General features: G+C 40.9%; 4 protein-coding genes across 4 annotated transcripts; 2 read left to right on the top strand and 2 right to left on the bottom strand.

The window, feature by feature from the left end:
- Nucleotides 1-450: 450 nt before the first annotated feature.
- Nucleotides 451-2,387, top strand: GGS22DRAFT_162605 (kinase-like domain-containing protein). Its single transcript, XM_047961243.1, has one exon. The coding sequence runs from the start codon at nt 520-522 to the stop codon at nt 1,972-1,974; it is 1,455 nt and encodes a 484-aa protein (XP_047818885.1). The 5' UTR covers nt 451-519; the 3' UTR covers nt 1,975-2,387.
- A 383-nt stretch (nt 2,388-2,770) lies between these two features.
- GGS22DRAFT_137827 (uncharacterized protein) lies at nt 2,771-4,690 on the bottom strand. The gene is made up of 2 exons (XM_047958644.1): nt 4,218-4,690; nt 2,771-4,147 (listed from the first exon to the last, which is right to left on the bottom strand). Exons 1-2 carry the CDS (start codon nt 4,555-4,557, stop codon nt 2,982-2,984), a joined length of 1,506 nt encoding a protein of 501 aa, XP_047818884.1. The 5' UTR covers nt 4,558-4,690; the 3' UTR covers nt 2,771-2,981.
- A 363-nt stretch (nt 4,691-5,053) lies between these two features.
- On the bottom strand, nt 5,054-7,129 carry GGS22DRAFT_137816 (uncharacterized protein). Its single transcript, XM_047958643.1, has 2 exons — nt 5,802-7,129; nt 5,054-5,752 (listed from the first exon to the last, which is right to left on the bottom strand). Exons 1-2 carry the CDS (start codon nt 6,981-6,983, stop codon nt 5,126-5,128), a joined length of 1,809 nt encoding a protein of 602 aa, XP_047818883.1. The 5' UTR covers nt 6,984-7,129; the 3' UTR covers nt 5,054-5,125.
- A 507-nt stretch (nt 7,130-7,636) lies between these two features.
- GGS22DRAFT_162600 (uncharacterized protein) lies at nt 7,637-10,167 on the top strand. Its single transcript, XM_047961242.1, has 3 exons — nt 7,637-8,475; nt 8,530-9,158; nt 9,214-10,167. The coding sequence occupies exons 1-3, from the start codon at nt 7,833-7,835 to the stop codon at nt 10,003-10,005; spliced, it is 2,064 nt and encodes a 687-aa protein (XP_047818882.1). The 5' UTR covers nt 7,637-7,832; the 3' UTR covers nt 10,006-10,167.
- Nucleotides 10,168-16,191: the final 6,024 nt, after the last annotated feature.

Genomic DNA, 16,191 nt, shown 5'->3' with positions numbered 1-16,191 from the left:
CGAATCGATCGAAGTAGGAGTCCCTTTTCAACCCTGATTTCTGCAATCATATTTAAGCCTGAAGATCTGTAAATTGAATAGAAAATAATTCAGATCGAGCGCTTTCGATCAGGCCTGGTTACAAAGATTGAAACGTTGAATTAATGGAATTAGAAATGGTTGAAGTCAGGCCAGTACAAGGTGGGATTTCAGTACAATCAATAGTGCGTTCGAATCCGCGCTAAGCCCTTTTTCGATACTGCGCGCGAACCAGCGAAAACCATACAGCGCAAGCAGCATTGCTCTAAATATATTATATTATAAATAATAAAAATAAAGTCATTTAAGTGTGAAAAGGGTAAATTTATATATCGTAATATTCTCTTAACGATTATAACGTTATCGATAAAGTTACAGTTGATAATAAAACTTCCGCTTACGTTGCGGGGAAATTTTATTCTTGTAACTCAACCATAACCACTTTCTTCCAACTACCTATACTTATTCATTATAAGATCTTGAACTCTTTTCGATCTCATTATGATATTCGGAACCATAAAGCCAAAGAATGCCCTAGCTGTCAAATATGTGGCCCGCGGCGTGGAGTTTATGGGTCCGCGCCCGGAGTTAGTCATGTTTTGTCCAGGACAAGACCCTTTTTTTGTTTTAAACTTCCTATACCACCACCATAGAGTCCCTCCCGGCAATCGCCCGTTAACCAATAGTGACATAGCGTGGAAGTTTGGACAAGGGACACCTGCACTAGGCCATGCAGATGTTGATTTCATCATAACGGAGTCTAACAGCAAGCGCATGCCAGATATATCGATGGAAATATACCCAGAGATAAAATCTGGCGCGCTCATGTTGAAAAACCCATCGACACATCTTCTAAAGGTGGCGAACGGTTCATCCGAAGGTGGCGACCTCGTTTTGGGACAAGGTGAAACGGTACATCTTTGGAAAGAATCGACCACGGTGCGCTTATTTACAAGGTCTCCTAGAACATATTTAGAGTTTGAAATAAAACTATGGTGTTCCAGCAAGGAGCATTATGTTATGGAACGCGATGATTTTTTTCGCAGAATTCGGCCCAACTATCACCCTATGCCTGGGTTGAATCCCCTTCCCTCCCCGACCCATCAAGAGGTCAGCGACATCATTGTTCACGGTCTTCCGGTCAGGGAGGCCTCAGGGAACCATGTTTACTCTGCTATACACAAGATGACTGGTGAGCCGCTAGTTATCAAACGACTCGAGATCCTCGAAGGTGATGACGTGGGACGGAGGATCGACTCAATACGCAATGAGGTCCAAATGTCCAGGGCGACTCGGAACGGCTTTACTGCGTATATAGATAACATATGGTATTCACATGGTGTGTCAGTTGAACCTCAACTCGCCCCAGCTACATGTTTCTTGGTTATGGGAAAAGCCGACAGTAATATGCGATATTTCCTTGCAACGAAACGGGAGATAGGTATCGGATACCGCCTCCAATTACTAAACGCCGTGTTGATTACGATGTACGAACTCCATCAAGTTGGCGTCTTCCACCGGAATATCTCCTTAAAGAGTGTTCTTATCCTCTGCAAGAGAGATCTAAATGATGAGTTGATGTATCATCCAATACTTGGCGATTTTAGCCGAGCGACTAAGTTGGAGAAAGATACTGAGGAGAATCTTGGACCTGCTCATACGGTTGCCCCAGAGGTTGGTAGAGGTGAATATGCCTGTGCTCCTGTCGATATTTGGGACTTCACAGTGCTATGCATCTCCGTTCTCGAGGGTTGCGTACCAGAGGGCAACAATGATGTTGGTGCGGTTGGTATTCTCAAACCTCTTGATAGGCTAAACGCGCTTTACGCATCCAGCGTAATTGGCCTCGATTTATATAATATTCTCCGCAAGGGAATAGCAGAAAATCCCGAGGAGAGGATATCGGCTCGCGAGATGTGGCAAAGCGATGTTTGGAGCGCCAGGAATGCCGGTTAAGGTATATTTGCTTTGGTGTTGAAGGAATCGGGGCATGGGAAAGACATGATGTTTAGACGACGGCCGATTAAGGTATATTTGCTTTGGTGTTGAAGGAATTGAAGGAATCGAGGCATATCAAAGAGAAATCGTCTTAATTGGGTATACTTCAAGTGAGTTATTAATTGAAATGGTTAATTGATTGTAATAATTTGGCAGGATGGTAAATGTTGTAATTATCGTCCACAAGTAGTGAGCATTAATATTCTCCGGACCTTTTTGCTGAGCTGGCTCAAAAAGCGCCTTAACCACTTGAAGTGACGCTAAATCTTTCTAGCGCTACCCTAGCTTCAATCTCTAAAGCCTTTCATTGGATGCATCCTCTAGTCTAGCGGGTTCGCTCAATCCCTGATTAAATAGGTACCTACCCTACCCAAGCAGCTAAGCCTTAAGGTAGGTAGGTAGGTAAGAAATCTCTCAACGCACTAACCACTCTTTCAGGTCCAGGTTCAAATCACGTGCTTCACAATCGCTTCAGCCCCTTTTCGATCTCTCCTTCTCTGAACGCATCGCTCCGCGGCCGGCAGCTAGCGATAACATGGATTAATATTTCTATTTATATATGCAAAAAGAAACAAGGAGAAAGTTATACGTAAATTATAAAGGGAAAAATTAAGACCATATAGAAACAGTTGGAATATGGGATTAAGGTAAATTACGTAACGTGTAACGTGGCTCGGTGACCCGAGCGTAGCCTTGCTTACAAGGCTACCTACTTGCTACCCCGCCACACACACTCACTTAAGAATAACAACACCACCACGTTTTCTCATTGGCTTGCTTTATCGCTCTAAGGTATAGCATCAATATCATAACCCGGCCCTCCCGACAGCAACGATTAATTGTAACGAATGACGCTAATTTAATATCCCGAATATTTATCATGATATATGCTCACTTGAAAACCATTCCCGACCCACCAGGTATCCCGAACCGAACATCCCATAAGAAACCGATGCCAGATCAGCTCAATACAACTTAGAATCTATTTGTGCGTTTCTAGCACGCGCGTTACCCGATACAGGTGAAAAGTGTCGAGGTGCATGGTCAGGCCAAAGCTCACCCGGCGAGCTCGTTCCAGAAGAGGACCGGTCGTCGTGCGTGTCATCGTGGTGCACATATACGTTATTCTTTACGTTCCCATTCAAAGGTAACGAAGAAAACCGGCCCGCGGTATCGTCGCTACTGTCTCCATTTTCGCCCTCGCCCTCGCCCTCACCCTCACTCTCATCGTCCGCATCGTCGGTCCCATCGTCGGTATCGCTAGAACATGACCGTGACCGTTTGTAAGGTCGCTCATCGTCTGAGAAGTAATCGCTCCACCGGTCGCCGGGCTCATGCTCATCAAGTACTGGCTCCATTTGGCCAGTTTGGAATGAGTATAATAGGTTCGCAGCATCATCGTGAGTCACTTCGTCAAAACCTCTTTTTTGACCTGCCCAGGCGGACGTAGAGGCTCCTCGTGTACCGGTTGCCTTAGAAAATAGTGGTGGTATTTCATGCACAGATAATTGCTTGGCAACTCGTCCATTGGGTGTCCTAAGACTGATGGAATATACGCCTTCGTCGTCATCGTCGTTAAAAAGCATGATGACGAAATTGGTGAAAATGGACCAAGCAAAGCGAGCGAAAAGAAACTCGATGGGAACTTTGCGAAGGGGCAAGCATGGTATATTCTGATATAGCGCGAGAATCTCCATATCGGAATCGGCGGATTTGCCAGGCGGATGAAGCACATGCGTAGTTAACCGATACTCGGGAGTATCGGGGCTCGAGTCGAGTTTAGGCAACATGGTAAGATGGTTCTGATCCCAGAGAAAGTGAATATCCTTCCGAATAAATATCTTATTACCAGGGGCATCGTGGGTAGCTCTGACTTTCTGTGCATCTAGGAACCGGCGCATATCATTGTTCTTTAGCCATCGTTTTGTGCTTGGAGGCATGACATGACACTTTTCAAGCGATGTCAAGCCGGCTGTGATGCAACAAGGTTGTAGGTCTGAATCGTATGCAGAATGAGAGTCACTCTGGTCGGCAAATGAGTCGATACTGGTTCTTAATTGTTCCCAAGGCAACGGCAGCTTATCGGGAAATTCCCAGTTATCGAAATTGCAGGAGATGGGAAACGGCGGGTCTATTAGGTCAATACGATTAGTACGATATATAAGTAAAGGCGTTTTACGATAACGAAAGTATAATCTAACCGTTCGTATATCCAGGAACGTGGAAGTAATATCTCCCAATAGGTAATAGTTCAGTTCGTGATAGCGGATTGCCTGGTGAAGATGACTTCGATAGATAAGGCCCTGTTATCTCACCGTTCTCCCCAAACCCTTCATCGTCTTCCCAAATATTATCTGCAATAATACAGCAAGCCCAGTATACTAATAAATAGTATAAGCCACCCGGATCTGACGCGTTAAAAGATGCTAAACACGTTGGTTGTGAATATCCAGGATGATATATTTCAATTTTAGACATCAGTTCTGTCCGGGTTATCCCGGTCGGAAGAGGCACGAACGACGGCGAAGGCTTTAACAACATTGTTTTAATTATAATAAGGACCCAATATATAAGATAGATAATAAAATAGCAATAGGAAAATTAACGTTGGAATGATATAATGTATGCTGTATTGAATGAGATATGTTATGAATACTAGGTACTTAGGTAGGTGATCACGCATGTGGTTAAAGTGAACTAGATGGCTATTCCTTGGTCACATGATCATACTCTATCTTATACAGCCACAGAAAACTACTTACTTTCGCCACACTTTTTACCCCACTACACTTCCTTAATTAGGTACCCACCTAAGTACTAGGTACCATTTTTTTCTATTCCCGGTCCGATATAATAATCCTTTTAAAGTCGGTTATAGATTATTACTTACTTGAAAAACAAGTAGCTTTTATAGTTATTAATCATATTAAACACGTAGTTTAAAAAATAAAAGTGAGTTTTTTTTTTCTTCCGGTTACCATGAGAGAGAAAAAAGTACCAACTTGCCCCCGGATTACTTCATAGGTTCCCTGTTTTCGCGGGGAGAGATTTAATTGGCTAAAAATCAGTATGGATGGGAGGGGCCTAGTCTGAGCTAACTGAGATAATATTACACGATAAGAACATTTTCTTCAAACCAATCAGCAAGCTCGTCAACCTCGCGTCCTCTGAGCTGTACCTCTCTTCGAGCTGCTTCCATATGCTCTCTATGGATATTCAATTGATCCCTATACCATCTCGGTCCACCACGAGGAAACTCGTTGAACGCTAACCGCGGTTCTCTACCATTAGCTACATGTTGTTCAAGGTGAGCTTTCAAGCCAAGATAGCTCTCGATATACGGGTGTCTTCGATCCCCTATATGCCCTAACGGGTGTTCTGCTAGCCATTCATCGCAGACACGCTGCGTTTCTGGCGCGAGAAAACTATCGAAGTCATACCCATACAACGGGGCGCTCAGTTGTTCCACCAGTTCTTCCAGTTCTAGATCGCCTCTGACACTCTGTCCATAGTCGGACACGCCAGTATTTCCGAGATTATTCCACATCTCATTCACCTGGCCGGTGACAACATGGTTCATGCCTGGATGGTACCGAATTCGATGAGTATTCCAATCCTCAACAAACTCGGCGATCTCTCGTCGCAGGATATCCCCATATATAGCATATAAAGCGACTTGGTCCGGTATCGAGTTTCTATCAAACCTGTCCGTGTTAACGAGAGATTCGAAGTATGCCTAACGACGTTAGTGTAGGTCCATAAGACGTAGGTTTTGGTTTGCTTACAATCCAGCGGCGTACAACCTTCCGAAGGAGTTGCTCCCACCATTGTTCGATCTTCCTATTCTGCCTACTGGTACCCCATCTATGGGAATCCCAGAATACATGGCCTTGTGCCCGTTCGCGATTTATACCGTCCGCGTCCCTCACGATTACAGTGGGCTTGTTGTGCATAGCTAATTGAAAGTGCGCCATTGCCATAAGCGGCGTTTCGACTCCATGGTCTGTTCGGGTGAGCCATGGTCGGAACCCCAACGTTTTAATAGAGAGCAGATATTGGTTCAGCACGTTTATCGGAAGAGAGTTGGATCTGCTGACGTTGCACCAAAGGATCTTGCGTGAGTACGCATCGATACAAGCGTAAATCTCAAATCCGGCAAAGCGAAGCTTCATATGACCGTCCATAGACCATACATAATTTGGTCCCGGAACTGTAAACCTTCTACCTCTCCGCTCCTCGTTACCTGGCCTATTATTGCGACGCTGTCGTACGGCTTCGGGATATCGCTGACGATATACGTTATACGATCCGCTTCTTGTGATGGGGATATGAGCATGCCTGCGAATACGTCTCCGAACGCCATCTCTCCCCAACTCCCCGAAAGCATCTGACGTCTGTTCGTAGTTATTGATAAATCGGTCTACTTCCATCATGTCACGTAGTCGTTGGTGTGGGTCATTAGTTCGTCTTCTCATGCCATTCTCCATTCGGATCCGAATAAGGAAGGCACGGCCAATCACTATCCCATGCTGATGCTGTAAGTAGGTCAAGATTAAGTCGTCGCGACAGTCTTCTTTATAAAAGTAATCTCGTATGATGTTTACGAGTTCCGGGCTGTAGTCGAGTCTCTCGTAACGAGCCATCTCCCATTCTTTCAGCTTACGTTCTAAGGATCGTCTCGATATGTTAATCTCTGGTCGTTCTTCGCTTAAATAATCAATGATAGAAGCATATGATAACCCTACTTCGAAGAGCTGGCGGATCTCCGCCTCAATGAGATCGATATTTGACTCATTCTTGCGAAAGCCCCATCGTTGGAGTTGTCGTTGAAGAGTGCGTAAACCAACATTAAGGTTATATCTACTTCGAAGAAAATGTAGGATTTCTTCTTGTGAGTTGCCTTCTTCTAACCATAATTGAAGAATTCGATCTTTGAAAGCTCGAAAATTAATTCGAACTCGTGGCATATTAACCCTAGCGAGGAGTGATAATTGCTAGCTTCCCTCTATTATTCGAGTTAGTTACTAGTACTGGCCTGTGAACATGAGGTCCCCGCGTGGTGCGGATGCGATATCACCCAGTTGGAACCCCCGGAATCCCCAAGCTACTGTTCCGTGGCTTCGGCCCTTCGGTATTGCACCTTTTCCCCTGGCCTCCTCCCACCCCCCCTTTTTTTTCCTAGGTTTCTTTTTTAATACACACGGCGAACTTCCCTGGCCTACCCACCCCCCTTCTTCCCTTCGCTGCGATTCAATTAAATCAGGTCTTAGATTACTATAAGGTACATAAGAATGTACCAACCATAGCTACAACCATTGATAAAACCCCCCGGCCGATCTCAGCCATCGTTCGTAAGAAGCTGAATCCTTCAACTAAACTTACTTTTTTTCATGCCATAACTAGTTATGATCTTCTTCTTTACCATGCATATCCTCCATGTCTGTCTTATATGTTAATATGATACAGTCATCCTTATTGGTTCATTCAAACCGGACTCAATTAAAAATGTGTGTTTCTGCATCGGATGCGAACCGCCGCATGGTCAGATCGGTAGCAAATGATTTTATTCGTTACACAACAGCGCGCGGCAAGCAGTTGCATGATAATATCGATGTGGCTACAGGACGGGACGGACGTAACACGAAACGACCTACTTTCTCTACAATGAGATTCAAATCGACAGCCTCAAAATAAAGATCGAATTTTCCTCGCTCTTTAGTGCTTATGAGGTATTTTTATACATAATATCGATCGTTTATATAAGTTCATCTCGTATTGTAGGTAACCTACCTACCCACCTGGGTACTACCTAAGTAATGCAATCAATCGCAAGAATAGCATCATTCATTATGGGTCCTTTGAACGTATACAAGGAGGATTACCAATATGCATTGCCGGGGGTTTGCAAAAATAACCCCAATTTATCACACGACATTCTCTACTTGTGGTCATCAGAACAGGACCGCTCGACCTGCCCCTCTTGTCATTACCCTTATCATTCTTCCGTTGAGAATAAGTGTAGAAGCGAAGAAGGGCGCAATGGGCTCGTCAACCCACCAGCCCCGCAGCCTGTCTCCCTTCCATCGAATCCGTCGCACACCACCCAGCCTGCTACGTACCACAGCTCCGGCACATCCCTTGCGGCGGGGCACGGGCCGGTCAATCCCCTTCAGTACATACAGCCTCGGACCAGCTCTACCAGCAACGGGCGGAGCGGACATGGGTCAAATAGACAAGGTAGCAACGTTTTAGCCCATGTGAATGATACTTGCACGCAAATACTAGATGGGTGGTACGCTGCCAAAAGGAAATATGCTAAGGATGTCGCAGCAAGCGGGTCGACGTACGACAGGAAGGAAAATGAAGTAGTTCTGAGAATTGCCTCATACGCCTGCGAATATTATATCCACGGACATGGAGCAGAAGCAGCATTCGTGGCAACTAAATACTTCAAAACATGTAAGTTGGATCCAAGCCTACCTGGCTAGGACTATTCTCACAGGTGTTATCTAGGGAAGAGCGACATCCCAGTCCCCCCTTTGAAACAACATCTGACCTTACAGGCCTGGCTTGATACCAGCATTATAAACCAGTTTCAGGTCAACCAGCGAGAAACCCTCAAGTATAGCCATCACGCTAAATTTGTTAAAGAGCTTCAATCGGCAGGAAGATACCATACTATCACTTCGTTGGTAGATATTGCCGGGTATGAGCAGATGACTGTTGGCAGCTTACTCAAGGAGAATGAGAATCCCTGGAACAGACTGAAGCCCCATACCAAGAGCAATACCTTCAAGGCCTTCGTGGTCATGTATAGGAAACGGATTGATGCACCTCTACACGTGCAACTCGCGGCAAATCCCCGCAATTCCCACATCTCCCGCATCTCGGCCCCTGTTGCATCTCCACCTGTAAGGCGGGTGGAAGATCTAGATGATCCATTCCTCGAAGACGATGAGGAGAGCCAACCCATACGGCGCCAACCGGCATATTCGTATGCAAATTCTGGCCCTGCCTTATCGCCGACAGGAAGTCGGGTGCTGCGAAGGGAGATCTTGGATCAGCCTAGCCCATTATTACCGATCCTTGAGACGACGCGACAGCAGAATTCGGGGGGCCTTGCCCTGGAACGTCCTGAGATTGTAAGTTCTGTCAGACCATCCCTGTCATCAACCTATCGTTAACGTCTTCCAAAAGAATTCTGTACCAACCGGGCGTCCCGTGACCCATGCGATGCGTCAATGGATTGACCTTACTAACGAATCGCCCGCCGTAGATCACGAGTCTCCAGGCTCTTACACCCTTGGTCTACGGCAAGAGTGGCCTGGCTTTTCTCCAAGACCGGGAGTGGATAGCATAGGCGAAGGAAGTTCAAGAGGATCTATACGAGAAGAGCCGGTTGCGTTCGATAGAGGAAACTCATCTATCTCTATAGGTGCAGCACGAACCGTCGATGCAGAAGTGTTGTCCGTTTCTTGCGAAACGCGGAGCACTCCTGATAGAGCTACCCGTCAACCCCAATCCTCTCAAGACGCTGCTTCATTGAGATCGCAACAGGGTCTAGCCACCCAAGATGGAACTCTTTCAAGTAGCCAAGATTCAACCACTAATGCAAACCCCGCCATCACAGCTACCGCCCTGAGACATGATGGCAACTATAGCTACGTACCTACCGGAAATCCTCCTACACTTCCCTATAGGAGCCACTCGCCAAAGCCCAAGGTAAATGCCAAAAAACGAAAGGCTAGTCAGCTCTCTGTTAGTATTGTCGATTTTGGGAACGGAGGGGGCGGTCCGGTAACGCGTCGAAGAAGCAGAGTCGTCCAATCAGCAGACGTAGAGAAGGACCGAAACAACGAGCCACGCAGAAGCCGCAATGCCTCAAATTCCCAAGTCGGTAGGGAATCGTCGACTCCTAGATACAATACTCGCAAGCGATCGGAATCATTAAAGCCTGGGTATTACGAGGGGCTTGCTAATGGGCGATAGGGCATCATATAAACAAACAGGTTCAATATGTCGTTCCAATTATTTCAAGAGGTAGTAGGCATTACATGAGTGGGCATTTCATTCTTAAAGATCTTTTATAGTATTGGTATTGTGTTGGTTGGTATCTTAGATGTTAGAATTATATAAGTGTGTTAGTTTTCATAAGCTCGTTCATCTGTAACTTCATGTGATACATTCAAAGTATTCCTTCTAATAATACGTTGTTACGTAGCATTATCAAGCCTTAATGAAACTCGATGCAAGCTGTATTATTCAATTACGTTTCTTATAAAATACTAGTATTTTCAATCATGGATAGTGTAAAGCGGAAAGATCAAAGCCTGCTTAGACATGGCAGTACATTGAGCTACAGTTCTTTTTACATGAACCTAACCTTGGAAGCTAGTCGGATGTGACTAATCAAAGACGACGCTCCCTAATTTAACATGAAGCTATATGTATTACTTCGTACATCCCAAACTTGAAGAAGATTTAGCTGACTGCGACAATTATTCCCTAAACTTTATATGCTCTAGTTTAGACGCGTCTTCTTCACATTACGGCAATGGTAACGATGACGACACTATGAGCGACGATATCGACTCTACCTAGCAAATCCTTATCAGCGTCGAAAATGTACCGCGATCTAGTTTCCTAACTATTATTCCGAGTCATAAAAATGAAAGAAAACCGTGTTTTCTACCGAAAACGTATCTAGATTGCACCTGACAACGTCCGAAAGGTTCTTAATAATATACAAAAGCATATGAGTATCCTAAACCGAAATAAATCGAAGTTGTACCATCATCTGCGTAAAGCGGGCAACAAGAAGATTAAGAATACACGAACGATCGTCCACTACCTAAGTAGGCACGGAATGAAGTAAGGAACTATAGTTATTAGAGGATCAAGTTAAGAATGAGGGTATAATCATAAAAGATGAAGGTAAAAATGAATAAGAGTTGCGTTGATAGAAGGGGATATTAAAGCCGGGTTCGAAAAAACCCTGCTGAATAAAGCCCTGTCTCTTGGAGAAGGCACTAAACGACCAGTACTTTATTCGTTAATCGTAAAGTTATCCCTTCTATTATTAAAGAGCTATCATTAAGGCTTCTTACTCTTGTGCCCGATATACTTTTTGTTTACTTACTTATTTTCGAAAAATTACCTAGCCGATCGCTGAATCGATGGTAGCTTAAGGCTCAAGCTAATAGCATACTAAGCTACCTTTTCCTTACGTTCGAACATAGAGATTTTCGCTTGCTTTAATATAACTGGGAACCTAAGTAACATGATGAAATAATCAGATCAACCTGCTTTCACCATTACAGCCTTTAGTGTTGCGACAAATAGCGATTACATACTTGCCTACCTGCTAAATACCTAAGTATGGTAAGGTTTAATTTAATTGATAATTACTGTAACATTACCAGGTAAGTACCTGTTTTCTTAATATCTCCATGAAAATAAAAGAACTTATTATATTTATTTAATAAGTATTTACTTGTACGTATTGTAGTTTATAAGCCTTTCAATCCTTGAATTACGAAGCACAGTGTATTTTCGTCGTACACTGTATTTATACAGTATACTTTTCAATACATTAATTGAATTGGCGGGTTGGCGGATTTGTCCTTATGGTCCGCCGTCGATAAATTAAAAGTAAGCGCCCTATTTAAGAAGGTGAAGCCCGAGGAACATTTCTAGAAGGCGAAGATGGCTGGGTGATCAACAACGGTTTTATTAGGTATAACATCTTACATAACATCGAATGGTTATCCGGTCGGATGTCTTCCGCGTCTAGATTGATCCTAGTTACTATAGCTTTTGATCCTTATAAAATAGTGAAATCTACCTATAGTACATGGTAAGGTTGTTTTGTTAAGTAGCCTCCCATTCTGCAACTGTTATGCATGTACGTTGCTCTTATAGCTACATTTATTAATTACCTACCTCCCTACTACCTACTACCTACCCATGTACATAGATCTTTATGTACCTCCTAATATGTAAAAATCAACATCGAAATTCTCTTGTTTTTCTGGGTTGACGTTAAATTTTCTTTCTATTTTCGTCATAGTGTTTTGTTTTAAAACCAATATTTGCAATCTCATCCGTGTATTTATGCGTGTTCCGTATTAAGTACCTATATCAGAGGCCTCTATTTACATGGGTTCGGCTTTCCCGCAACTAACAACTCAGTGCGGCGCAAGGATGAAACCAGCGACCCCAGAAGTCACAAGCCGCCGAAAGGAAGCCAAGATTCTGTATCTCTCCCCCCAATGGATAACTTGTGACCCGCGTATGGGAATCCTCCATAATACGTCGACACCGCCGTAGCTCGAAGTCTTCTCCTAAGTAAGGTAGGTCGCATTCATGCCAATAATATGTCAGTATTTTCACCTTCTACTGGGTAAGTACTACCACGGTACTCTCCGAGCTGCACCCATAATCCAGCTCGACCGTCCAAAGTGAGTGGTCTGGTATTTAGGATTCGGGAATTGGCGAGATGGATGTTACTTGATCCTTGTGCTATAGCATTGAGAGCCAAAAGGTCTTAAATCCCCTGACGATCTCGATATTCCGTATGCAGCTATCTGTCGATTCTCGTTCAACTTCAGCCTTGATTAGCAACATAACCGTCCTCTAGCGTGGCCAGGTCAGCATCGGCCGATATGTATCAATCAACCGAGAAATTCGACGGGCGAGCTGTACTTTGACTGACACTAGATAGGATAGGACCGGATCATCCGTTGACAGCATTCAACGCAAAGATCGACGATATACCTATCTACCTACCTACCTACACCTCACTGTACTAGGCAGTCTATTCGTGTAGGGACAGGTACATACTAAGTAGCATGGTATTGTTGGTTTCTAGTAAAGCAACGTGGGAGTATGTTTAGATCTTCGTGATCTGATTGATCATTGATAGACTTATAATCGCAGTTCTTATGATTGCTGGAGATCCTCCACAGGTTTTGCACCTTGATACCACTTTATACCCCTGCTCCATGTTTAGCTAGATAACTTGCTACTACCCATCCGCGTGGCCTTTAGCCATCAGCCGTTGTTCCATTTGACCCTTGCTCGAAACGGGTTTCGGTGAAGCTATTATGGATCTCTTGTTTCCCAACGGATAGAGTTGCGATCGAATTTCCGAATGCTTGTCTGTGGGACGTAGCGAGATGAACGGACCTTGCCCGAGAGTTTCTGGTCATTGTCGAGGCATTCAATAGGTATTGTAGTCGAATAGAGCTATCATGTCGTTATGATAGGTGCTTAGTACTATGTACTAGGTAGTCATATCATTAATTTAACCTGATGGTCTCTGAAGTGGAAAATTCCTAAGACAATGTCTTTCCTTATGAACATTAAACAGCAACGACAACAATGAACGGCGGTATAACTCATATCATCATATGTTTTTTTATGGTTTAGCTGCAGTTCCAAGGGTTCATCTTAACTCTCCATTCGAATTTAGGCTCTTTGTCGTTCACGATGTTTGATAGGATTATTCATACCGCCCCCGTTACTTGCGACTGGGGTAGTACCCGAGATTGGCTCTCAATGGGTATTCGACATTCTTTAGATCTATAGATATTCTTTTACAATAATGCAACCACCTATAAATTATAGGTATATCTTCGGGGTATCATGTCGTCAAGCGGCACGGTGCTCAGCTAGGAAACCCGGTAAACAAGGCGATGCGAAACCAGAGAGGTGCAGCATCGACTCGGTAATGTGCTGTTTACGGCTAGGATTTATTCATCTGCTTGCCACTTGCACGGCATCGTGTTTGTAGAAGAAAATTCATCAGGCATCGACCTTCCATGCGACCATGACAAACAACAATAACAAAATCCTGTGTTATCATAAAGGATGGTATGAAAGTACGACGCAATATTCAACGTCTTCATCAGCTATAAGTTACGACAACTATCAGGTAAGTAGTATTATGTATGGTATGCAAAAAAGAATAATGATTAATGATAAAAGAATAATAAAAAAATAATAAAATTCATCAGGACGGAAAACTCCATCATTTACCCTTGTCTTTTTCGGAATCGTCCCCAATCGCGCAGACAGGGACCCCCCAAAAGCTAACAGACTGTTATGCAGGCTACGTATTGTAGTGTGATCTCTTTGCGGCACCTTGCAGATTCCCCATCCTCCTTTCGACCCCGGCCAGATTACATAGATTACTACAGTTGAGACCTTGGGGCTTTTTTATCCCCTTGTAGGGGTGCTAGGGCTATCACCAGGACAAAACGTGCCTTGAAAATGATCAGATCGTCCCGGGATCACTAACTCGTTTGAGAAAGATTGAGGGGCAGAGGTTAGTAACCAAATCATTCTTTTTTAGGCTGGCTAGCTGGGACCGCCAAAGAACGCCACAGGTTTGGGACAAGTTGCCACGAGCTCTGTGACATGGCCACGGCCCTACCGCCCGCTCGTCCGCCCTCCCGCTACGTATGTGCCTAGGGTTTCCGAAGAATTAAAGAAAGATACTACCGTATACTATCTACCTACTTATAACGCGTACTTATACGACGGATAAGAAAAAAACAAGCGTTATCCAAGGAAAATCGTCGGAATCAGCAGCACTTAACGTCTGGGTGCCAATGCCTCGGAGTTTATTAGTTTTAGCTTAACTAAACGATCAGGTTATGTTATACGGGGATTAGTGTTAAATATTATTAGTATTAAGATAAATATTATTAAATGATTATATATTATATCATTAAAAATATAATTAATTAAAAAAACATGTTAATATATGAAAAAGTTATATATTAAAATTAATACGAAATTATCGAGCGTTTAAAATTTAATGTAATTTTAACGTTTATTAAATAAATTATTATTAAATAAAATTATAAATTTCCTTTCGAAAAAAAAAAAAAAAATTACGAATTTTAAAATTTTAAAAAATTATTATATTAATTTTAAAATATTATTTTAAACTTTTATATTAATTTTTATTATAAATAATTTTTTTTTTTTAAAAAAAATTCGAATTTAAAACTCGTACGTATTATCGAATAAACATTTTTTTATTATTAATTAATATTTTAATTTAAAAATTATTATAAGTTTTATATAATAATTAAAAAATTAATTTTTTATAAATTTATAATTAATTTTTAAACTTTTTTTACGATTTTTTTTAATAAATATTATTATTTTTTATCGTGTTATTACTTAAAAAAATACTTTATTTTAATATTTTTATATACGTTTAATTCGCGTATTTTCGGCGAATATTTCGACTTTTTAAATTATTAAAAAATTTAAAACTATTAATAATAATTTACGTTTTTATAAACGTGTAAAACCGTTTTTTAAACGATTATAAAACAATTTTTAACTTTATATTTTTTTATTTTTTAAAAAATAATTTTTTATTAAATTAATAAACGTTAAAAAATTATTTATTAAAATTTTATTTAATATAAATATTTTTAATTTTATATTCGAAAATGTTTTAATTATTTATTAATTTTAAAACTTTAAAATTATAATATATAATATTTTTAATATAAAAATTACTTAATTTTAAATTTCGAATTTTTTTATATAATTATATAAAATTTATTAATAAATAATTAATACGTATTATATTATTTAAATTTTAACTTTTTTTATTAACGTTTTTTATTATTTTAATTAAAACGAAATATATTAATAATATAATATTACGCGTACCGTTTATAATATAATTATATATTTAATATATATAAATATAATAATATTAAAAAATTAAATTATATAATTTAAGTAATAAATTTATAACGTTAATAATAAATTTTTACGACGTATTTAAATTATAATTATTAAATATATTTAAAATAATTAAGTTTATTAAAAAATTATTAATTAACTTATTTATATAACGAAATATTATAAATAAGTTTTTTATTTTTTATATGCGAATTTTAAAAAATAAAAAATATTATAATAAAAAATAATTTTTTAAATTATTATAAAAAACTCGTAAATTAATAAGTTTTTAGTTAAAAATTTTATTAATTTTTTTTATTTTAATAAAATTACTCGTAAATAATTTAAAAATTTACGGGTTTATATTTAAACCGTTATTAACGAATTTCGTATATAATTTATTCGTAATAAAAACGTTAATGCGAAATTTATATTTAATAATATTTAAAAACGTATAATTTT

This window comes from Annulohypoxylon maeteangense (assembly GCF_022496945.1).
Source record: "Annulohypoxylon maeteangense strain CBS 123835 unplaced genomic scaffold GGS22scaffold_8, whole genome shotgun sequence".
Taxonomy (NCBI): Eukaryota; Fungi; Ascomycota; class Sordariomycetes; order Xylariales; family Hypoxylaceae; genus Annulohypoxylon; species Annulohypoxylon maeteangense.
The sequence above is the reverse complement of the archived record's forward strand: the minus strand, read 5'-3'. Positions and strand labels throughout refer to the sequence as shown.